The sequence below is a fragment of the Akebia trifoliata genome, chromosome 11 (genome assembly GCF_017979445.1).
Source record: "Akebia trifoliata isolate Shusen 1 chromosome 11, ASM1797944v1, whole genome shotgun sequence".
Taxonomy (NCBI): Eukaryota; Viridiplantae; Streptophyta; class Magnoliopsida; order Ranunculales; family Lardizabalaceae; genus Akebia; species Akebia trifoliata.
In genome coordinates this window covers 41,482,332-41,507,854 of record NC_141385.1, presented here as the reverse complement: position 1 = coordinate 41,507,854, position 25,523 = coordinate 41,482,332, and the positions used below count along the sequence as shown (strand labels likewise).

Below are 25,523 nucleotides of genomic sequence, written 5' to 3'. Positions count from 1 at the left end.
CAAATGAATTTTATGGGAAGTCAAAAATGTAAAACGGTTCAAGTGTAATTATCAAAATACCCTTCATCTTTAATCAAAATTTTCAATCAAACTTAATCTTAAAGAATGAAATGAGATTATTAAAATACCCTTTATCTTTACCAAAATATCCTTCATCTTCTAAAATACCCTTCATTTTTGTCAAAATATCTTTGATCTTTAATCAAAATTTCAACCAAACTTAACCTTAAAAAATAAAAATAAAAATTATCAAAATACCCTTCATCTTTACTAATTATCAAAATACTATTCGTCTTTCAAAATTTCCTTCATTTATACTAAAATATCCTTCATCTTTAATCAAAATTTCAATCAAACTTAACCTTTAAAAACAAAACGAAATTATCAAAATACCCTTCATCTTAATTAAATTTCCAATCAAATTTAACCTTAAAAATAGAAGGGACTTATCAAAATAACATTTTTCTTTACCAACATACATTCATCTTTACTACGAAGATCAAAACCAATTCATCATCACTTCTTGATTACCAAAATACCCTTCATTTTTATGTGACTGTTGGATTGTGTATTATGCAGGTATTTTCTTTATCATATGTTCATTTTTAAGTTGATAGAATTATAAAATTTATAATTTTATTTAAATTGAAAATAATTATTTTTATAAAATTTTAATATAAATTTATTATATATATATATATATATATATTATAATTATATATTTATTAAGGTATTCTGCTTATTTTTGATCATTTTGGATGCATTATCAACATTAAGGGTATTTTGGTCATTTTGATAAAATTCTACAATAAAAAGCTATCAAACGAACATCAATTTTTGATTTATGTGCTTCTATAAAGAACAAGCTTCTGTTAGATGTGACTTTCCAGGCTCTGAACTTCTGTTTCTTTTAGAAACTAGTTTTCTGGAGTTAAAACTAACTTCTGTAAAGAACATGCCCTAAATTTTTTATTTATTTTTCCTTTCAAATCTAATTTGAATCATGAGTAAAAGATGACTGAGTTGTTGTTTTTGTTAAATGTGATGTTTTATGGATTGTAGAGCAAGAGTTACAAAGAGCTATAGACGATCTGCTCCGAGTTAGGACTTAGGAGAAGAGCGTAACTTAGAAAATCTACTAAAATTATGAAAGGGGACTCTCAGAAAAGAGTCAAGATTGTATGTATGCAAGGTGGAGGATCAAAGATTTGCTATTAAGAAATTTTTGTGATAAGCTGATGAATCAATAAGATATTGCCACATGTATTGAAAAAGAAGTAAAATCCAAACTCTTAACGGCTCAGATATTTTCTTCTTAAATTTTCTCTCCACCAATCAATCAAGTTTGCTTTTTTTCAATACATGTGACGTCATTCCATTGATTAGTACAAATTTTTTTTAATAGCAAATCGTTGTTCAGAAGGATTGAAACCCTCCTCCTACACCTCAATACATGTCTTGTTAGTTACAATTCAATGAAATTTTAATAAAAAAGATATTTTAGGCATTAATTCGATAGAATGTGACTTATGTGACATATATTGAAGTGTTGGAGGATTTCAATCCTCCACCCTAGGTGCATAAGAACCAGACTCATCACCAAAAGATTAGAATTCCCGTCTACTCTCTCATAAATTAAAGAAAAATACTTGTCTTACTTTTTAAGATTTTAACTCTTTCTAGGGATCCTTGAACTGAGATGTATTATCACATTTGCAATCCAACGTCACTGTCCTCTAAATTTTATAGAAAATCAAATATTTTTTTTGAACTTGATTTAATGTTTTGAAAATAGACGACTATTGAATTTTCACATACACCCTAAAATTTAAAATTAAAATTCCATAATAAAAAAATTACATTTTTCAAACTTCACCGAATTTTGTCCCTTAGATTTGAGGTGACAAGTGATAAAGAGCTTATGAGCAAAAAGTTGGTAAGGAAAGAGAAAATGAAATTCACAATTTACTCAATATTTGAATAAAGGTAAAGACCTATTTTGCTATTGACATGACCAATCGACTACGTCAAACTAGAAATTTCAATTCGCACATTTAAAGCAGGAAAATTACAGTATATCACTTGCACGCTAACTTTAATTAACGTGACGCTTGGCATTAATCTTCACCACTAATTAGAGTGACGATGTGATAAACGTGGAGTTCCTGCTATATTGGACCTCAACCTTAGCAGGTTCTATGGTCATTCTTTCTATTTCCACTGGGAATCTTTCCATCGTGGGCCCCTCCAAAGTAATAGGAACCACAACTCCATCATCTCCTCTCCTATTTCTTGCTGGTACGTAGAACGTTACCATCCCTTGACTACTGGATTTGGATGCTCACCATATACGGACTTCCCCACCCAAACAAAATCCACGTCACCAAACCCCACAAGTGTCAAATCAGATATCATAAAGGTTTGTATAGTCACAAAGTGGGGCCTACCCTTGATCACCATCAGATCTGCCATTGATTGCATGTAATCTTCTTCATTGGCTCTACTCTTTGCTTTCTTCACCAAATCCAACGCGTAACCAAATGAATCCCCACAAAGCTTCCCTGCTTTGGTCAACGTTGCTAGATATACGAACGCGTTACCATAGAATCCAGAAGCGTTCACAATGCAGTAGAGACGGACTTCTTCGTTTGGATCGAACTCAAGTGCTATGGTGCGTTATCGCCATAGGTGTGCGGTGATTAGATCGAACGTTGAACACGTGCAGAGATGAGGTGGCAAGTGCTTTCGTAGAACTGATAGTTCTTGTGGGCCAAAGAAGATAGATTGGTGAACCATCTCATTAACAAGTGTGCTCTTGGTGCTGGGTTGGAGCACCTGATCATTGTACTCGTGATGCACGTATGTCACATGTGGTGGGTCATGTGCGTTGAGGAGTTCTCTTTGCCATACGGGTAGAACTGATGGGGTGGTTGCTCCATGGGCCATTTCAGTTAATGCGGTCAAGAATTGGACCAAACCCGAACCATCGCATATGTTGTGGTTTAGGCGAAGAGCAAAAATGAATCCACCACACAACAGACGGGTCACCTGCATACGTTTCCTACTTTTTTTTTTTTTCGAATCATTTATAGTTTATACTAATCAAAGTAAAAGATGTAGTTTTTGATTATTTATTTATTTATTATTATTATCTTTTTTAGGGGTTAGTATTGGCCTAATTACCATGAATCGCTATGAACCAAACTAGTTGGCGGTATGGTTTGGATGGGTTCATAAAATCAAGTGGACCACGAACCCATTGTATTTTGATTGGGCTCAACTAACCAAAGCATGTCGGTTTGGCGAATCAAAGCATGTAGATTTGGAATCATTTTTTAATTGATAACAATTTATTATAGATATTTTTTCATTTGTTATATCTAAAAATTAAATTATTATAATAATTTATATCTATCGAACTTATAATTTTTTAACATTACAATGATACTTATAACTTGTATTGAATTCTATATATACATTAGCAACCAACCTAATGAACCGATCTAGGAACCAAAGAAAACCAAGAAACAAATTATCTCTACCTACTCTTACAATCCGAATTCAATCTAGAGTGGCAAACCACAAACCTGAATTCGATCCGAGTTCATTGAATTTTGAGTAATGATTTTTTGACTCACTCACATGACATACTCAAAATACTCTCCTTATGTGGCATGTGCTTTTTTGCCTTGGGATACACAACTAAACATATTTATGGGGATGTGCATATGTGTATCTCGAGGCAAAAGATCTACAATTCTAGCACATGCCACATTAGGAGAGTATTTTGAGTATATCACGTGGGGGAGTGATCGGTTGTAGATCTTGCTATAGAGATGCAGAGATTAAGATTAAGAAATAGACTTTGGGCAAGTCGAATTCGTTCCACAGGGACAATGAGAATTCAAGGATTCATTCGGATAAAAATGCCAAAACAGAATTTAGAAACAAAAACAGATTAGTTTTAAAAACAAAGCAAAGTTGTAGTAGAAACTAAATTGCAATTTAAACAGAAAATAAAGATTAAAATTCTAAGAGAGAGGGATTAGAGAGGTCAAGTAAACCTTTGCAAGTAATCCATAGTGTAGATAAATTCTGAAATTAACTCAATCCATGGAGCAAGTCATTGCTCATGGATCGGAAGATGGATCAATTAAATTTTTGAAAGAAATTAGAAGCTATTCATGAAAATCCTAATATGATGGAGATTGCCCAATTTATATTCTGATTATTCACATAGCATAGCCATTCTTGAACTTATCTAAGTAATGGCTATCTAAGTTGGATCAAAATTATAAGTTGGATTACCTTAATCATAATAGAATTTTCGGAATTAAAACATGTAAGCAAGCAAGAATTTAAATCTACACTAGAGGGATTAATTTGCTATGGCTTCCTTAACTTCTCTAATGAGAATTTAGCCAATCATTGCAAGCATTGTAATTGCAGAAAAACAATAAAAGAGAAAAGAGAGAATAGGTGAAGAAGATGAAGATGATGATCGATCCGAATTCTTCTTTTATAGCTCTCCCAACAATTTACAAAGAAAAAGAATTGAACACTCTTGATGTTCTCACTACACTCAAGAGAACTCTCAATAGAAAATTACAGCAAATTAAAGAGAGGAACAATAAAAAATTGGAGAAGAAGAGAGCAAGGAGAGACCCTTCTCTAAAATCAACCCTCAAATTTATAATGTTCGTATTCGGGCAATCGGGTTAACTTTTCGGATGATTCGCTTCAAACTACCCATTCAGTTACAACCACCGAAGCTTCTAGAAGCTTCTGTGAAAATCTCGAGGGCCAATTCCTCGAAATGACCGCGACGCGGTTATGGCTAGCCGCGGCGCGGTGAAGTGGCGCCCAAATCCTTCGAGGTTTTTCTGGATGCTTCCTTTCGGCTCGTGTATTGTAACCGTAATTGTTTCACGATTTGTTGGCTTCCACGTGCGCTACAATTAACATTAATATATCATTAGCTTTATTAATTTTGATAAATAAAATAATTTTATAATTATTTAAAGGAACTAACATTTATGTAATGGTAATCTTAGTGCAATGTGGTCCAAAATTGAATAATTGGGACCTTATCACGTGCGGGAGTCAGATTATTAGGATTCTTGAATTATATGTAACTATATTTATAATATAATTATAGACATACACCTCTAGTTTTGATCAATATTTGAGATAGAGTGATTGTTTGCTCACTGTGCTCACAGACCAGCACCATTTCGGCATGTGGTGCTGATAACGTAAGTAATAAGAAGGAAATTTATCACTCTTGCCCACACAATCACTGCCCAGAAATCTTTATTAGATTTCAAATCTTAAAAAGTATTGTGAGAACCACACAAATTATCATATTGGGAATCAAACACCACAACCTTCTAGATTTCACGAAGAACTTCATGGTTAAAAAATATAAAAAATTTAAGCTTGATCAATGGTGTTGAAAATGGACGGTTAATGAGCACCCAAATTTAAAATTAAAATGCGACGGTGAAAAATAACCTTTTTTTTTACATTAATAGAATTTCATCTTTTACAACACTTTTATATTGGATCATATTTTTGAATGTGACGAGATGATCTTATTAGGAAATTTTGAAATTTTACCATGGGCAGGAGAGCGAAAAAATCTCTTATTATTGCTTATGTCATCAGCGCCAAAATGGTGTTGGTCAGTGAGCAAATTTGCTCAAAGCATTGTGAGCAAACAATCACTCATTTGAGATACCATTTGTCACTATCATTGCTTAAGGACAGACCAAAAAATGATCTAAATTTACTCATCTTCTACCTCTTCTGAGAAAGATATTGTTTTTCTCATTTTTCTTAAAACTACTTAGATACCATTTGTGACTCCCTTTTCTTAAGGACAAATAGAAAAATAATCTAAGTTAACTGATCATTTTCAACCTCTTGTAAGAAAGATATTGTTTTTCTCTAAAAATCCACCTTTCGCAATTAGTTTGTAAAACTTTGTACACTCCTCTTCAACCTCAACATTCAATCTTCAAACCTCAACAATAAGAGAGGATTTTGAGGAAATTGAAGATGACAGATTTTTTAAAAGAAGATTGCAATCCACGACAAGCTTCCGGCCTGGCCATTCCCCAAGTCTACCTGAGAATGGGTAGTAAAAAAACAAGTGCTTTAGCAATAGCGCCTTTAATTACCTCAACAGGGTCTCTCCCTCCCATTGACACATTGTTTCAAAAAAATTGTATAATAGGAATTTGAAACCAAAAAAACTCTTGGTCATCAATATCCGAAAGGTGCTTGAACTCATGGGGTGTGGGCTTAGCGGGTTTAATTAATTCGGGCTCACGCCTTCTTACCTTGAACATTAGAGGAGAAGTTGAGGTTTCCATTCTGAAAAATGGGAGAACAAAGAGGGATAAATGTATTGTTTGTAGTGAATTTGTGTTGGTAGACTTGGAGGTTTAGACAGTTTTCCTCATATCTCAATTTGGGGACCAAACATGCCAAGTAAAGTCTTTTTCTTCACATGGACGACGACCTTAGGAAGAATTCAAACGGTGGACTTTTTGATGCGGTGTGGATGGTGCGGGGCGAGTTGTTGTGTGTTATTTATGGACAATGGAAAATCATCAGACCACCTTCTTCTTCATTGCAGGTTCACTCACATATTTGGACTCATTTTTTAAAGTTATATGGGGTACTAACCTGCTTACCTAAAATAGTGAGGGACCTCTTTAATTCTTGGTTGGCAATTGGGTATTCTTTTGGTGGTGCAAAAAGGAGGTTGTGGAGTATCACACCATTCGCAATCTGTTGGGGGGTGTGGTTTGAAAGAAATAGGCGTATCTTTGAAGGGAAACAAAAAGATTGCTCAGATATGATTATTTCCACTTTGGAGTTTATTTTTTGTTGGTCCAAAGTCTATTTAAGTTGGGTACAGGACGCTATATTTTGAACTCGATATATGGTACCAACTAGGGCAAGCAATGATCTGAAATATATTCGTTGTCCAAACTAATCGGTCCGTAAAAACATGAAAAATTGAATTTTCAAATCGGATTCAGATTTAAATCTTAGATCCAAAATAATTTCGAATCGGATTTGGATGTACCTCAATCTGATTTAAAAAAAATATGATCTGAACATATTTCAATATGTTTTTTTTTTTTAAATTCCTAATTTCATATAAATATATATAGATAAAATATTTATCTTTTTTATTTCCCTCTATATTTGTAGTAAGAAAGTAAATTTTTAAAAATTTTATATGATTTTATATTTTTAAAATTTTTTGAAAATTAATAATTTGAAAAATAAAGTATGTGTTCGTATCGGACCGGATCAGTTTCAAATTTAGGATGAAATGAAATGGATTGGATTCAATTCACAAATTGATTAATTCGTTCGAATCAGGTACATCTTTAAAATATTTCGGATCAGTATTGGAGTGGCACTAATCTAGTACTAAACCAATCCATTGCTAGCCCTAGTATCAATAGCCACTATTGAATATGTTAATATAGTTGTGATAATTTGACTCTCCCACGTGGCATACTCAACATACTACTTTCCTGACATGGCATGTGCTAGAACCATAGATTTCATGCCTCGTGATACCTATCTACACATCCCGATAAATATATATAGTTGTGTATCCCATGGGAAACGATCTATGGTCTAGCATATGTATAGTCTCCTCTGATGGTGGATCAATTTCCTTAGCTAGATTTATACAATTAGCTAGTTCATTGGGAATTTAAAACATTGATTGGCTCTTAGGAGTTATCTCATTTGAAAATTAATCATTCTTTCTTTCTTTTGAGGGCATAGTTAGTTGACCTAGTTGAATTTTGATCGATAACAAATTATCAGTCATTGATAGATAATCATCAAATTCCTCAAAAGAATGGAATTGATCGCTAAAGTTATTTTGAAAGAGTAGTAGATTTTTTGTGATTGAGATATCCTCATTTTCAAATTTATCAAATGTCCCGTATTCTAAAGATAACGCTAGGTGACTCAATTGAGTTCCTATGCTAACGAAGGCTTGACCATTGCCTAGTTGTTGTTGATGGAGCTGTTGTTGCTGGACAAAGTGTTGTTGTTGATTTGACAACTTAGTCATCAAGGACTCTGATGAAGAAGATGGAAGAGAGGACAAATATGAGCGAGTGGATGTTGGCTCAGGCTCTACAACTCTATAATTGAATAATTGTTGAGAAATTATGATTGGATCCATCATTGAGATATCGTGGATATAAAAATCCTTATGGATACAAAAGTGACTATCCTGAGTGAACTCATTCTAACAAGGTATGGTATTCGAGGGAAGCCAATTATCTATGTGGTATAGTTGGTCAAACGAACTAGGTGTCAGCATCTAATAAGAGTTTTGAGAATTATGCGTATTGGCCTTCATAATACAGAGCATGGGTAGACTTAGACAATACTCAGGAGGATGACCATAATCATCACATAGGATGCACATGATCCATGATTATCTCCTAAACTCCATGATGATGTAAATCTACTTGGGATTCTATATTTATTTTAACATACATTACAGACTCACACAAAAAATAGGTAGATATTCACACAGTGATTTATGGGTTCTATAGACTAGACAACTCCTAACTGTTTCAAAGTGATAATTTAAGCCTCCAACCCAATTCTCTGAAATCGAAAGTAGTCAGTTTAATCTCTAGTTGAAAGATGATGTACAATGCTGAGCAAAGGCACTCTTAAGTCACCTCTCATTTAGAATAAACGTTATTTATCCCCTTAGTACAACGAGATAGAGTGAGACAGGATCTCGCTTAAGCACTGATTTCGACCAAGAAGTGCAATTGGTGCAACTTAGATTAACTTTGCTTAATGAGCTCGGTAGGGTCTAGAGTCAAGTCTAACCGATTTTAATTAAACTTTTAACTGTGAATTTAATTTTCTAAAAAGACAAGATATCAGTGATAAAATCTGCTTTTTATTTTATAGTGTCATCTTCGTAACGTTACCCTTATTACTATGTGCAAAACAAGGTGTACAGTTTAATCATCCAAAATCAATGCAGAAACCTACTGACGAGTGTTACGTGAGTGATTCGAATATTACCTCTCGTTTTAGATAGGGGATGAACAATCTGAGTCGACTCAGGCCACCGACAATAATTTCGGTGTATGAACCTAAGGGGTCGAGATAGTTTCGTCCCACTATCGTCCTTCCCTAGAACTATTACAATCCGAGCCTTCTTAGATCAAATTAAACATTATTACAACTTCAAGTTCCTAATACAAATTTTTTTTTAATAAAAATAAAATGAAAAGAAAATTGACAAGTTACTGTCTTCTTGGCACATAAACCAAGTCAATGGATAACATTTCCACAAGTTGCCTTTCATCGATTCCTTCACTTGAAAATAACAAGATTATCCAAGTCAGAATGCTAATAAAAAATAAGTATTCCCATTACAATATTCATGATGTCAGAAGCTTGCTCCCAAAAATTCAGAGGTAAATGTTGCCACCCCATCGCTGAGCACCAAAGGGCTACTGTTGAGCGGTAAAATTTTGACGAAAATGAAAAATTCTTTTTGGAACAATTTTATGATATATCAAGGATTGTAATGAAAATATTTTGGTCTCTCGTTTGTTAGTTTAGCTTTTATGTCAAATTCTATGTCAAATCTCTCTTGGATTCTTTTCGAAATGAAAATGAATCGAATCGCTGTCCTCGACAATGATGCCAATTTTTCGTATGCGATTACAGATATAAAGTGAACAAATAATAATAAACTTTGGCAAGAAAAGTTCGATCCATAGGGACAACGATCGATTCAAAACTTCTTTCAATTCAAAACCAAAACAGATTTTAAAAACAAAATTAAAAACAAAGTATAGAGAAATTGCAACTAAGAAATAAAATGAATTTAAAGCAAGAATTAAAATTAAAACAATGTAATAATTAGAAAGATCAATCAACTTTTGCAAGTTATCTTAAAATTCAGAGCAATTCTAATTCGGTCTCAATCCATGCAACGAAACTCTTATTCGTGGATCAGAGGATAAGTCGGTTATTTCTTTTAGTTAAATCCAAAATATGTGTGAATCCTAAAACAAGGTGGGATTATCAGATTTCTATGTCAAGTTTATCACTGAGTATGATTAAGCTTGATCTTATCTAAGCATAAATCATCAAAATGAGAACAATCAATACAAATCAGATAATCTCATACGTAATAGTCTTCACACAAGTATAATTAAAATATGTGTAATAGAATTGTTTAAATAAGATTAAGATAGACTTGCTCCAACATCATTGACCTCTCTATAGATAGTCTAGCTGATCATCGTGGGGAATTACTAGAAACAGAGTAAAATAGAGAAAGTATGGTGGAGAAGAGAATGAGAAAATTCTTTACTCCACTTTGATTCTAACTTAAAAGTAAACTAAGAACTAGACTATGGTTACAAGAAGAAATAAATAAGGAAAGAGAAAAGAGGGTTTTTTTAACTCTTACTCTAAAAGAACTCTCTTTCACAAAATAAAAAATATAGAGCAAAATTAGGAAGAAGGGAGAGGAGCCCTTTTCTTTGAGACAACCCTTCAATTATAGAATTTCTTTCGAGTTTCGAGTCAAATTTTCTCTAGTTGATGCGAGATAGATCCATCATTATAATGGCCAAAGTGTCTAGAAGTTTTAGTACGAATCTCGAGGCTCGAAACACTACAAAGTCACCGCGGAGCGGTGACGTGATGGATTTTTATTCCGAGATTTGGGTGGAAGATTCATCTTAGCTTGAGCATTGTGATGAAAATTATTTTCATTTTTATTTGTCTTCGAAATTAGCTTTTTTACTTGCAATCAATAGAAATTCTCTTAACTTTCAATAACTTGGTAATTTTATATAATTTGTTTTTTTTTAGGAAGAATGGCAATTAAGTGTCGATAATCCTTGGGTAATTACGATCTCAAAAAATAACTTTATGGGACCTTATCAGTACACAATGGTTGCAAGTGTGCAACTTTCCCTCATAGCAACTTACAGTTGTTTCCTCTGTACCATTGAAGTTGTTCCCACTGACCCATTTGATGTGCTTGAACAGAATGCATATTCCTATATCCCTTCCATCTCGTTCTATCCTATGATCTAGAGATTTCCCCTGCCCATATGAGGATATGAGTCTAATAGACTTTTTGTCGAACACCTTATGCGTGGAACTGCAACTTTTCATTAGTGCTCCCTCTCCCTGTCAAAAAATCTCAAACCACTTGTGGAAGCCATATACATTTTATCGACCACGAAGGAAGGGTGGTGTCCTGATCACGAGCCTCTCCCTCCATTATACTCTTCAAATCTGGTGCATTATCATTATGAAGAACTCCATCAATATTGAGAAATTGCCCCTGATTTCCATACACCTCAACATTCTAGTTTCCCAAAAACAACAACTATAAGATCAACAATTTCTAGATCTTGATAGTTGGTTTCAATATTTGGTTCTTGGCAAAGAGATGGATTCGAGGATTGAAAGAGTTGCAATGGACACCATTAAAGCTGGATTGAAGCACCTCTCACCCCTTCCTTCGATCCAGACTTTCTCCCTATATGATGTAGATTTCATCTCCCCAACCCCATGATTTTCCTTTTTTTTCCTTATTTTCTTCTTCCCTGATCTGAGCATAATTTATCCCTTAAAATTGTAATGAAAACCCTAAATCCATTGAGGATTCCTCATAGGGGTGGCCCCCAACTTCTAATTTATACCCCAACCATTCCTTTCCATAGTACCTTGATCTCTTTTTATTATTGTCTTTACCATGTGTACGTTGTGTCCCTTGTTTCAATTCCCACGAATGTGCCAAATTGTAGATGCAAAAACTTGCTCTACCTTGTGATTCTTGATTCTTATTGATAAGAATTCTCACCTTCCTACGCTTCGAGGTGTGCCTGCAACAACACCACTCTAATACCCAAGTCAGGATTTTAGTACAAAAATAATATCTAATTTAGAGGGGGGAGAACTCATATCTTTTAATACCTCTATCCATCTATTTATAAAGATGAAACCCTAAGATCACTTTAGATCCTGTTACCGATTTTCCCCTTATCTAATTTAAAAGGAGATCTTAATTGGTGATTTTAGAATGTATCTAGTCAATATCTCATCCTCATACATTCCTTCTTTCTTGGGATTTTCTCTTTTTAGAAATGAAGAGTTTTTCTCTCTAGAGTTCAAATGTCGCAAGAAATTTTTGATGTCATGATGCGTATGATTCACATATCCATTACTAGAATTTCTTCTTAAATTATTTAAATTTAAATTTTATAAGAAAAGATATTGGATGAAACATAAGACCTTCGGCTTTGTTTAGAAAAAATAATTTGTTCTTTCTGTTATGGTTTGTGGAGCTTGATAGTAATGGTCAAGGAGTATTGTTCATCATTTAACACAGTGGAGACCCCCAAATGAAATTTCTTAAAGGTAAATATATATATATATATATATATGATTGGGATCAGTAGACTCATGAAAGTGAATTCATATGTTCACACATAATCTCAACAATTTATTTGTGAGATCCAATAGTTGAGATGAATCTTTGAGATTTGTAATATATTTTCGAATTACATCTTTTATTCCAACCTTTGGATCTTTTAGATATGCGAGTTCAATAGGTTTTGACCTCATTTACTTGGGTTTAGGAGTCACCACCATTCATAAAGTTTAGATATGAATAGACACCATTAAATAGGTTTTGAAATATGATTTTTTAATGAAATAGTGACTCAAATTTGATTTTCATCTTGGGGCAAAGGATAAAAAAGTTCGGTTGTAAGACAAGGAAAGTGTTAAGCACTTTGTCTGACCCACCAAATTGGTGATTACCAAAAATTGGCCTAGTGTGAAGTATAAACTAATTTTTACATTTTTTTACGTTTAGGAGGATAGTAGGTATGTACAAACACAAAGAAATAGGATATGTTTCTCAACTTATATGTGGGTGAAATAAACAAGCTAAAAGTGAAATTTCATACTTGTTGAAAATTTTTAAGAGCTTTAAGGTGTAAGTCTTAGTAGATTTCACGTTTTGGAATCTCGAGCTCTCCCCCCCCCCCCCCCCCCCCACACACACATATGCTTACATGGGAGTCTATTTTTGTTGGACACATCCTTTGCGGAACTTTCACCTTATGCATGAATATATTTCCTCTAAAGCTTGTTTTTGTTGACTTAGAGTATTAAGTATAAATCTAGATAGATTTACGGTACTTTTGACTCAACCATTTTTAAAAGGAAAATGAGTGGTGTGTGTATTAGGTGTATAGATGTAAGGTTCCATAAAGGAACTTATTCATTGGCTTAGAAAATGAAATATTACTTCACATTGTGAAGGATTACTCTCTTCCTTCTTTGGTCAAGAAAATTAACTTGAAACTTAAAGTACTTGAAAATTAAAGGAAATAAAAATAAATTGCTATGAAAATTAAATACTCTTTAAGAAGTTTATTATGGACTTAGAAAAAAGATTATTACCTCACAAATGAATGATTACTCTCTTCTTCTTTATGTCATTGAAAGGAGACTAAACTACTTACATTATTAGAAATTACATGTGCATAAAATTTAAAAGAAGGAGAGATAGGAGGGGGATTTGAGGGATTTAATTACATAAAAATAGAAATATAATTTTTTTTCCCTGTTTTGGTCTTTTCATCTTCTTTCCCCCTCTTCTCTTTCTTGCTCTAGGCTTCTAAAATGGGTAAGAAACCAATTGGGCAGAATTTTGAGATTTTCATTTCTTTTGCTTTGGAAAGGCCTCTATTAGACTCATTTGAGATTCTTGGGGATATAAGTGTCCAAATACCAAAATATTCTCAAGAAAACCTCAATAAATGACTTCAAATACTCTTAATCAATTGGTCATTGATGGTCCTTGTACCTCATTGAGTCTTGAAAAATGCTAGAATGACACAGGCTATTTACTGTGATTCTCACAAGTCTAATTTGGGATGTACACATAACCATAGATGTACTTCCTTGCGATACGAGTAAAAATCATCTATGGTTATGTATGCATGTCCACATCATAATTGTGAGAATCACAGTAAATCCTATGTCACCCTAGCATGACTCTTGAGTCTTACCAATTTTGATCATTAAAGTGTAGAGATGCAATAGCTCACAAGGTTCTAGAGAATTTATAGGAAGGGTAGAAGTTTTAAGTCCCTTGAATTTAGTCAAACTTCAGAGAATGTAATAGCAATGACATGTAATTTGAAATGGCGAATTGAGACTTTTAAGACAATTGCATAAAATAAGCTCCTAATAACTTGAGGGTAGAAGAGTAAAAATTCTTAGGTTTCTAGAGAATTCTTGTGAATAGGAAAAAGATCAAGGGCTTTTGAACTTGATCAGTTGGCAAAGAATTTAAGAGAAAATGCCTTGAGTAAAAAATGAAGGTGATGGTCTTAAAGGTCAATTACTTTAATTGAGTCTCAATAAATTAAAGACAGGAACGTCAATTTGAGAGTGAAACACAATTACATTAAAATCAGTGGAGAAATGCTAAGCATGAACTAACAAGGTGTAAAAAGGTAAAATGAAATTGTGATCCATGGAAAATGAGGGTTTAGGGGTAAATTCCCCTTAAGCACTCAAGTGCATTGGTTCCTACAACAACTGACTAGTCCTTGGGTGAGGAGGAGACTAAGCAAGATTACATGGGTCCTTGGGTGAGACAAGAACCAAGCAAAATGATTTCTGGTTCGTATGTGAGGTACTAACTGGGCAAAAAATGGCATGGGCCATGGATTACCCATGGCTTGGCTAAAGTCCAGCTTTTCTTAGGCCTATGGTTCTCTTTTGATGGGCTTCAAAGCCCTTTTGAAGGATTCTTTGGGTCAAGCTGATTTTCGAAAAGTTTTAAGGGTTCTCCAGCTTGGAGGTTTTTGAGTTCTTCCAAGTATTGACTATGCAATATTTGAGTGTCTACAATTATCCCCTTTACAAGAGTTGTTTGCAATGAATTGCAAAAGAGTAGATGAAAATTCTTTAATTGTCTGGGTACTCCTGGGTTAGAGAGCTTCTTCAACTTTTCCCTTAACAAAACTCAGATTACAGTAATTTGATAAGGAAAATTAAAAAGAAGAGACTAGTTTTCCCAAGCTTAAAGTCTGATAGGGATTAGACCGATTTGTAGTTCAAGGCTTTGGCTCAACTACAACTCTAAAGTTCTAGAACGAAAGTGCAATTATAGTTGTCAAAGATTATAGAATGGTTGAAACTTGACGATCTAAGATTGTTTCAAACAAGATTGATTCGACACTAGACTTCTTCGATGATAACCATACAAGGGTAGAGAATTGTGTCCAAACTCTTACATTTGATATGTCATATTTTATTTTTTTTTCCATTTCTTCTTGTTTTATTTAGTTATTTTCTTAGGGACAATTTATACTCATGTCGAGGAGTGACATGCAGTTAGTGATTAAGTAGTTTATGACTATTACTGGGGAGCAATCAAGTAGTTTCTGGCTCTCACTGGGGATTACTCACACAGTTTATGACTCTTACTACGGAGAAATCAAGCAGTTTTAACTCTTACCGGAAAGCAATTAAGCAATTTATGACTCTTGATAGGGAGTAATCACACAATTTATGTCTCTTACTGAGGAGCAATCAAGTTGTTTATGGCTCTTGCCGGGGAGCAATCAACCAGTTTATGGGAACAAGGAGACTCCCCAGATATAAGGGCATTTAGCAGTAACTTCAATAAAAACTAGGATTTCTTAGTCTTTCACGTGACCATACATGATTTTCAAACACACCAAACTAGAAATTTAAATTCCCGACATTTAATGCAGGAAAATTACAGTATATCACTAGTACGCATCACTATTTGATAATTGATTTGGAGCACATGCTAACTTTAATTAACGGAGTCGTGCTGGGGTGACACAACCAGAGACACAAAGGTGATAAAAATGATGTACTGTCGCGCAAATTACCATAGATGCTTTTTCACCAGATACGAGTAAATAGCATCTACGGTTATGTGCCCACCACCACATCATTTTTGTTACCTTTGTGTCTCCGTTTGTGTCATTCCGGCATTTTCCTAATTAACGTGACCCTTGGCCTTACTCTTCCCCAATAACTAGAGTGACGACATGATAAAAGTCGAGTTCTTGCCAATTTCTGAGGTCATTCTGACCATCTCCACTAGGAATCTTTCCATCGTGGGTCCATCCAAAGTCATAGGCACCACAACTCCATCATCTCCTCTCCTATTTCTTGATGGTATGTAGAACGTTACCATCCCATTAGCTACCGCATTTGCAGGCCCACCATATACCGCTTTCCCCCACCCAAAATCCACGTCACCAAACCCCGCACGTGTCAAATCAGATACCATAAAGGCTCGCACCGTCGCAAAGTGGGGCCTACCCTTGATCACCATCAGATCTGCCACTGATTGCATGTATTCTTCATTGGCTCTACTCTTTGCTTTCTTCACCAAATCTAACGCGTAACCAAAAGAATCCCCACAAAGATTCCCAGCCTTGGTCAACGCTGCTGGATATACGAACGCATTACCATAGAATCCAGAAGGTAACGTTCGATGATTCTTCCCACGTGCGTTCACAATGCAGTAGAGACGGACTTCTTCGTTTGGATCAAACTCAAGTGCTCTGGTGCGGCATCGCCATATGCATGCGGTGATTAGCTCGAACTTTGTGCACGTGCGGAGATGAGGTGGCAAGTTCTTTCGTAGGACTGATAGTTCTTGTGGGCCAAAGAAGACAGATTGGTGAACCATCTCATTAACGGGTGTGCTCTTGGTGTTGGGTTGGAGCACCTGATCATCGTACTCGTGATGCACGCATGTCACACGTGGTGGGTCACGTGCGTTGAGGAGTTCTCTCTGCCATACGGGTTGAACTGATGGGGTGGTTGCTCCATGGGCCATTTCAGTTAATGCGGTCAAGGATTGGACCAAACCCGAAGCATCACACATGGGGTGGTTTAGGCGAAGAGCAAAAATGAATCCACCACACAACAGGCGGGTCACCTGCATACGTTTTAATTAATTAAATTAGGAGAAATCATTTGTGTGAGGTATTTTCTCACAGAAAAGTTACTCCTGCATTGATGACCAATCCCAATAAGCCTAATGAGGGTAGTTTTGTAAATTGAGAATGCCCTAAATACATGTTATTTATGTGATGGGTCAATTTCACATTCTGCGAATATTTTTTTTATCAGTAAACTGAAGCTATAGAGGGCCCCACCCTTTTATTGAAAGCTGCTAATGCCGAACGAAATAAAAATTTATATCCTCCAAGAGGATATTCTACAAATCCCTTGGAAGATTCAAAATAAAAAAAGATATAAAGATTTTCACTGTGAAATTTTGAATTGACTTTTTCATTTTTTTTTTCAAATCGTTTATAGTTTATACTAATCAAAGTAAAAGATGTAGGTTTTGATTATTTATTTATTTATTATTATTATTATTATATTTTTTAGGAGTTAGTATTAGCCTAATTACCATGAATTGCTACGAACCAAACTGGTCGGTGGTATGGTTTGGACGGGTTCATAAAATCAAGTGGACCACAAACCTATGGTATTTTGATTGAGCTCGACTAACCAAAGTATGTTGGTTCGGGGAATCAAGGCATGTAGATTTGCAATAATTTTTTAATTGGTAACAATTTATATATATATATATATATATTCATTGTTTATATTTAAAAATTAGATTATTATATTAATTTATATCTACTTAACTTAGAATTTTTTAACTTTACAATTGTACGTATAACTTGTTGGGAATTAAAGAGAAAATTGGAGAGAATATTTTGGATGGAAGAGGTTTTTTTATTATTGAACTCAACTTGATCTTTTTTGGATGATACAAAATGGTGGGAGAACATCTCTATTTATAGGACTCTATGGACAATTCTAGATACACCATAACTTAGATTATTCTAGATACTTCCTACATACCAATTAATAAATGAGTGTTTCTAGAAAATACAAGAGTATTTCTAGTGACTCTAGTAAATAAAAGAAAATTCTAGAAACTCTAGCAATTACAAGATAATTCTAGAAACTCTACCAATTACAAGAAAATTCTAGAAACTCTAGAGACAAACTATGATAAATCAAGTTTATTATTTCAACACCCCCCCTTAAACTTGATTTGTGACTCCAAGAATACCTTGTAATTTGGTAAAAGCTTCTCTCTTGAGTGGCTTGGTAAATATGTCTGCTACTTGATCTTGAGATTTCACGAATTCCAACCTTACTTCCTTTCTTCCAATGCATTCTCGTATATAATGATAACGAGTGTCGATATGCTTACTTCTTTCATGAAAGACAGGATTCTTTGCTAGTGCGAGTGCTGACTTGTTGTCAACACGAATCTCGACAGGCTTTTCTTGTGGTAAATTTAATTCTTTCAACAAGTTTCTTAGCCAGATAGCATGACAAACACATGATGTTGCAGCAACATATTCGGCTTCACAAGTTGATAGTGTGACGATTGGTTGCTTCTTTGACATCCAAGTGAAAGCAGTGTTTCCCATAAAGAACACAAATCCGGTGGTGCTCTTTCTATCATCCAAGTCTCCACCCCAATCGCTATCACTATATCCAACTATCTCATAATTGTTAGAAGATGAATAAAACAAGCCATAGTTGGTTGTACCTTTGATGTATCGAAGTATTCTCTTTGCAGTCTTGAAGTGGGTTGTTGTTGGAGCTTCCAGGTAGCGACTAACGATTCCAACGGCATAGAGAATATCCGGCCTAGTACAAGTTAGGTAGCGCAAACTTCCAATAAGACTTTTATAGAGAGTTGGGTCCACCTTTTCTCCTTCATCATGCTTTGACAACTTGATTCCACATTCCATCGGCGTGCCAACTGGATTAGAGTCATTCATCTTGAACTTCTTAAGCACTTCCTTAGCATAGCCTTCTTGAGTAATGAAGATGCCTTTGTCCTTTTGCTTTACTTCAATGCCGAGGTAGTAAGACATGAGCCCAAGGTCTGTCATCTCAAACTCTTTCGCCATTTCTTTCTTGAACTCCTCAAACATACTCGGGTTGCTACCTGTGAAGATCAAGTCATCCACATACAAGCATACAATCAAAATATCTCCATTTTTAACTTTGATATAGAGTGCATGCTCATATGGACACTTGGTGAAATTCTTATCTTGAAAGTACTTGTCAATTCGAGTATTCCAAGCTCTCGGCGCTTGCTTTAGGCCATATAAAGCCTTCTTCAACCTCAAAACTTTATCTTCATGTCCTTTTACTTCATAGCCCAATGGTTGCTCGATGTAGACTTCTTCTTCAAGGAAACCATTTAAGAAGGCGGACTTTACATCCATTTGGTAGATCTTCCATCTATTTTGAGCTGCCAAAGAAATTATTAATCTAACGGTTTCAAGACGAGCAACAGGAGCAAATACCTCATCATAGTCGATGCCTTCTCTTTGACTATAGCCTTTAGCCACTAATCTTGCTTTGTATCTCTCCACGTCTCCTTTAGCATTCTTCTTCGTCTTTTGTACACCCATTTTACTCCAATCGCTTTGTGTTCTTGTGGAAGTGTAGCTAGCTCCCATGTGTTGTTCTTTGTGATTGAATTGATTTCTTCATCCATAGCGTCTTTCCATTTCTTGTTTTCTACCGCTTCTTGGTAGCTTAGAGGTTCACAATCACCAAAGAGACACAAAAGAGTGATATCATTTTGATTTTCGGTTACCTCATAAAGTTCTTGTAAGCTTCTTAAGCGTGGCGTCTTCTCATTAGAACTTTCACTTGATGACGAATCTTCATGCAGGTTTCCGATTGGTGAGATCGGTGGAGTAGTAGGCTCTCGAAGTTCTTGTCTTGTCTCTTCTATCCTCGGTTGCTCCATTTCTTCTTCTTCTTCAAAGTAAGGAAGAAAATCATACTCGTCTTCTTGTGTGTTCCAATCCCAAGAATCTTCTTCATTGAACTCTACATCACGACTAATGAGAATTTTCCGGGTAATTGGGTTGTACAACTTGTAGCCTTTGGATCTTGAGTCATAGCCAATGAATACGTACTTCTCACTTTTGTCGTCGAGCTTGGTTCTCTTTTCATCAGGCACATGAACATAAGCAACACTTCCAAAGACTTTGAGGTGAGAAATTCCGGGCTTTCTTCCACTCCATGCTTCTTGTGGTGTCTTCTCATACACACTTCTTGTTGGAGAGCGATTTGCCAAGTAGACTGCACAAGCCACCGCTTCGGCCCAAAACTCCTTGGGCATTCTTTTGCTCTTGAGCATGCTGCGAGCCATGTTGAGTATGGTTCGATTCTTCCTCTCTGCCACTCCATTTTGTTGGGGGGATCTCGGCACCGTTAAGGGACGACGAATTCCATGATCTTCGCAGTACTTTTGGAACTCGTTTGATGTGAATTCTCCTCCTCGGTCAGATCTCATGGCCTTAATAGCAAGACCGCTTTCTTTCTCAACAAGGACTTTGAACTTCTTGAAATTCTCGAACACCTCCGACTTCTCCTTTAGGAAGTAAACCCACGTTTTCCTTGAAAAATCATCAATGAAAAGGAGAAAGTATTTGCTCTTACCAAAAGAGTTTGGTTTAATTGGTCCACAAACATCGGTGTGTACGAGCTCGAGCGGCTTTGTAGCTCTTGATGATGACTCCTTCGGAAAGCTTCTCCGGGATTGCTTCCCAAGCAAACATCCTTCGCAAAGCTGATCGGGTTGGTTGATGCATGGTAGACCTCTTACCATCTCCTTCTTTTCCAAAAGTTCGAGCCCGCCAAAATTGAGGTGTCCAAAGCGTAAATGCCATAACCATGACGAGTCATTATAGCAAGCTTTTAGACACATTGGAACATCGTATTGAATGTTCAAGAGGAACATTCTATTTTTTGACATGGGCACCTTGGCAATCAAATTACTTTTACTGTCTCTTAAGAAAAGGTTATTTTCTTTTAAGTGAATATCATACCCTTTCTCTAGCAATTGACCCAAGCTCAAAATATTATTCTTCATGTTGGGCACAAAATAAACATTTGAGATGAATTGATGGCCTCCATTTTTTAAGCGTATGAGAATTTTACCTTTGCCTTTCACGGGTATTTTTGATTCATCTCCAAAGGAGACATTCCCTCCTATCGCTTCATTGAGCTCCACGAACATTTTTCTTTGTCCACACATGTGATTGCTAGCGCCGGTGTCAAGATACCATTTATTTTCTTGGCCTTCATCTTTGTCTTTGCAAGCTAGCAGCAACGTACCTTCTTCTCTACCTTTATCTTCGATGAAATTGGCCTTTTCTTCGACCTTGCTTGGCAATCTACACTCGAAGGCATAGTGACCGAACTTATTGCAATTATAGCATTTGATGTGAGATTTGTCGTTCCTTGACCATGAGTTGCTTCTTCCGTGCCCTCTTGTTGCTTGTGGATTTCGACTTCTTTCTCCGTTGTTGAAGTAATTAGAGTTGTTGGAATTGTTGAAGTTGTTGTTTAAGCCGCCCCTTCCTTCTTTTCCTCGTCCACGTCCACGTCCTTGGCCACGTCCTCTTCCTCTTTGATTTCTATTATTTCCAAAATTTTCTTCCTTCAAGTTGAGTTGTAGTAGTTGCTCTATAGTCTCCTTTTGCTTCTTTTTCCTCTTTTGTTTTTCCTCATAGGCTTGTAAAGAACCCATGAGTTGCTCAACTGTCATGGTTTCTAATTTTTATTTTCTTCAATGTTCGTAGCAATGAATTCAAAATTTGGATTCAAAGTACGAAGAATTTTCTCCATAACTTTCACTTCACTAATATCTTCACCATTTCTTCTTAGTTGATTAACAATGGCCAATACTCTAGCAAAATAATCAGAAATTAATTCAGATTCCTCCATAATAAAAGTTCAAACTCACCTCTAAGAGTTTGAAGACGAATCTTTTTAACTTGCTCGACTCCTTTGTTGCAAGTTTGAAGCTTCTCCCACGCTTCTTTGGCCGTAGTTGCATTTGAGATCTTCTCGAATGCATCTTCATCTACTGCTTGATAGATGAGATAGAGAGCTTTCTTGTCTCTCTTTCTTGAATCCCTCAAGGCTTCCCGCTGGGTTTGGGAAAGAGCAACATCGTCTTGCTCCTTATGGCCTTTCTCGACAACTTCCCACACATCTTGAGCTCCTAGTAACGCCTTCATCTTAATACTCCAATTGTCATAGTTGCTCTTGGTGAGCATTGGAACTTGGAAGGGGACCATTCCTCCACTTGCCATTTTTCTTCACGAACCTGGCTGCTCTGATACCACTTTGTTGGGAATTAAAGAGAAAATTGGAGAGAATAATTTTGGATGGAAGAGGTTTTTTTATTATTGAACTCAACTTGATCTTTTTTGGATGATACAAAATGGTGGGAGAACATCTCTATTTATAGGACTCTATGGACAATTCTAGATACACCATAACTTAGATTATTCTAGATACTTCCTACATACCAATTAATAAATGAGTGTTTCTAGAAAATACAAGAGTATTTCTAGTGACTCTAGTAAATAAAAGAAAATTCTAGAAACTCTAGCAATTACAAGATAATTCTAGAAACTCTACCAATTACAAGAAAATTCTAGAAACTCTAGAGACAAACTATGATAAATCAAGTTTATTATTTCAACATAACTTATATTGAATTCTATCTATGCATTAGCAACCAGCCTAATGAACCGATCTAGGAATCAAAGAAAACCAAAAAACAAATTATCTCTACCTACTCCTACAATCTGTATTCAATCCAGAGTGACGAACCACAAACCTGAATTTGAACTGAGTTCATTGAATTATGAGTAATGAATTTTGACTCACTCAAGTGACATACTCAAAATGAATTATGAGTAATGATTTTTTATTCGCTTACATGACATACGCAAAATACTCTCTTGATGTAGCATGTGCTAGAATTGTAGATCTTTTTGATACACAATTACACATATTTATGGTGATGTGCATATGTGTATCCCGAGGCAAAAAAGATATACGATTCAAGCACATGCCACAACAGGATAGTATTTTGAGTACACCACGTGGGGGAGTCAGATTATTAGGACTCTTGAATTATATGTAAGTTACTATACCTATAACATAGTTATAGACATACACCTCTAGTTTTGATGAATATTTGAGATAGAGGTGATTGTTTACTCACAGCGGTCACCGACCAACATCGTTTTGGCATGTGGTGCTAATGATGTAAGTAACAAGAAGGAAATTTCTCTCCTACTCACACATTCACTATCCAGAAATCTTTAGTTTTAGATTTCAAATCTTGAAAAGCATTGTGGGATCCACACAGATTATCATATTGGCAGCCAAACACCACAACCTTTTAGATTTCACGAAGAATTTCATTTTTAAAAAAACCTAAAAAGAAAAACAATTTTTTTAAACTTTATCAATGATGTTGAAAATTGACGGTTAATGAGTACCCAAATTTAAAATAAAAATATGTCGGTGAAAACTATTCCCTTTTTTTTTTTTTTTTTTTTTTAAATTCATAGAATTTCATCTTTTACAACACTTTTATATTGGATCATATTTTTGAATGTGACAAGATGATCTTATTTGGAAATTTCGATTTTTTACCATGATAGGAGAGAGAAAATCTCTTATTATTACTTATATCATCAGCACCACATGCCAAAATGGTGTTGGTCTGTGAGGAAATTTGCTTACAGCGTTGGGAGCAAATAATCACTCATTCGAGATACCATATGTCAGTGGGGCGGAGCTAGTAAGGAGCTGGTGGGGGCAATCCTGGCTCCACCCATTATCATCGCTTAAAGACAAACCAAAAAATAATCTAAATTTACTCATCTGCAACCTCTTCTGAAAAAGACAAACAGAAAAATGATCTAAGTTTACTGATCATTTTCAACCTCTTGTAAGAAAGATATTGTTTTTCTCTAAAAATCCACCTTTCGCAATTAGTTTGTAAAATTTTGTACACTCCTCTTCAACCTCAACATTCAATCTTCAAACCTCAACAATAAGAGAGGATTTTGAGGAAATTGAAGATGACAGATTTTTTAAAAGAAAATGTAAGGGTTTTTAGCTTACAAATAACACTAATTACTAACACAAACCAAGATGCTGATGGTAGGGCGAGTGAGGAAAAAGTGATATGACAATTATCTGAATTAACAGCAGAGGACAATTAAGGATACCTCCAGACCCCGGAACATCGTAAAGGAGCTCCTCAAAGCACGAGAAAGGTGGTTGAAGTGCGTCACCAAATTGTGCCATTCTAAAATCCGCATCCGCCTCTATGAACATTACACCTTCCCCAGTGCAATCCACAACAAGCTTCCGGCCTGGCCATTCCCTAAGTCTACCCGCCAATGGGTAATAAAAAACGAGCACTTTAGCAATCACATCTTTAATTACCTCAACAGGGTCTCTCCCTCCCATTGACACATTGTTTCGATAAAAATGTATAATAGGAATTTGAAACCGAAAAAAATCTTGGTCATCGATATCCGAAAGGTGTTTGAACTCATGGGGTGTGGGCTTAGCGGGTTTAATTAATTCGGGTTCATGCCTTCTTACCTTGAACATTAGAGGAGAAGTCGAGGTTTCCATTCTGAAAAATGGGAGAACAAAGAGGGATAAATGTATTGTTTGTAGTGAATTTGTGTTGGTAGACTTGTAGTTTAAGACAGTTATTTATAGAAACCTAAAAGGGAGAGAGAGACGTGTGATATGGGCAAGTTTGGAAAACGTTTATTTTTTTATTTGGAGAGTCCAAATGCTTGAAGATTCTTTGAAGAGTCTATATGTTTTCACAGTCTTTACAAATAAAGAGCTTTAAAGTCCCATCCAAGTGATTCTAGAGTCCTTAAATATAGGAATTCTATTCAATGCGTAAATCACTTGTTATTTATATATCTATTAAATAATTCTCTCTCACATGAATGCGTTGAGAGTATCTTCAAATTGTCTTTTACATTGTTATAGTTGTGGTACCAAATAAATTCTTTTGCTTTCTTATATGTGTGTGTGTTTTTTTTTAAGTAAGATTATATAAAAGAAGAATAATGTAGAGAGGACAAGGGGTTGGTTAAAATTTCGAATGCTCATGTAATAATCACCTACATATACATTTTCACTGCCCTAAAGAGATCCTTATCGCTCATAAAAATTACACTATGTTTCTTGAAGCCATTGATGTCAGAATCCTCAGCTAGGTACTATTTGTTTAGATTTCTCTTAAGCTATGAGGCTTTGCACAAAATTGTAGACACCCCATTTTGCACTCGCCTATTTTGGTATTTTGTCACTTCGATTGTTGTGAATTCCCAATGATTAAAAAAAGAGACAATTTGAGAATTGAAATACCTTGACGGGAACCTCTACAGATCTATCTAAGTTCGTTTAAGTCCTCCCTGATATTTTCCTTCTTTGGCAAACTTGGCATAAGAATTACAAATGCTTAGGATCACTACTATGCTTCGACGACTCTAGAG

General features: G+C 35.3%; 1 protein-coding gene and 1 pseudogene across 1 annotated transcript; both read right to left on the bottom strand.

The window, feature by feature from the left end:
* Positions 1-2,134: 2,134 nt before the first annotated feature.
* Positions 2,135-3,070, bottom strand: LOC147391731 (benzyl alcohol O-benzoyltransferase pseudogene; annotated as a pseudogene).
* A 12,661-nt stretch (positions 3,071-15,731) lies between these two features.
* On the bottom strand, positions 15,732-24,708 carry LOC147391730 (benzyl alcohol O-benzoyltransferase-like). The gene is made up of 2 exons (XM_086459889.1): positions 24,196-24,708; positions 15,732-17,062 (listed from the first exon to the last, which is right to left on the bottom strand). The coding sequence occupies exons 1-2, from the start codon at positions 24,637-24,639 to the stop codon at positions 16,145-16,147; spliced, it is 1,362 nt and encodes a 453-aa protein (XP_086316015.1). The 5' UTR covers positions 24,640-24,708; the 3' UTR covers positions 15,732-16,144.
* Between the last annotated feature and the right edge of the window lie 815 nt (positions 24,709-25,523).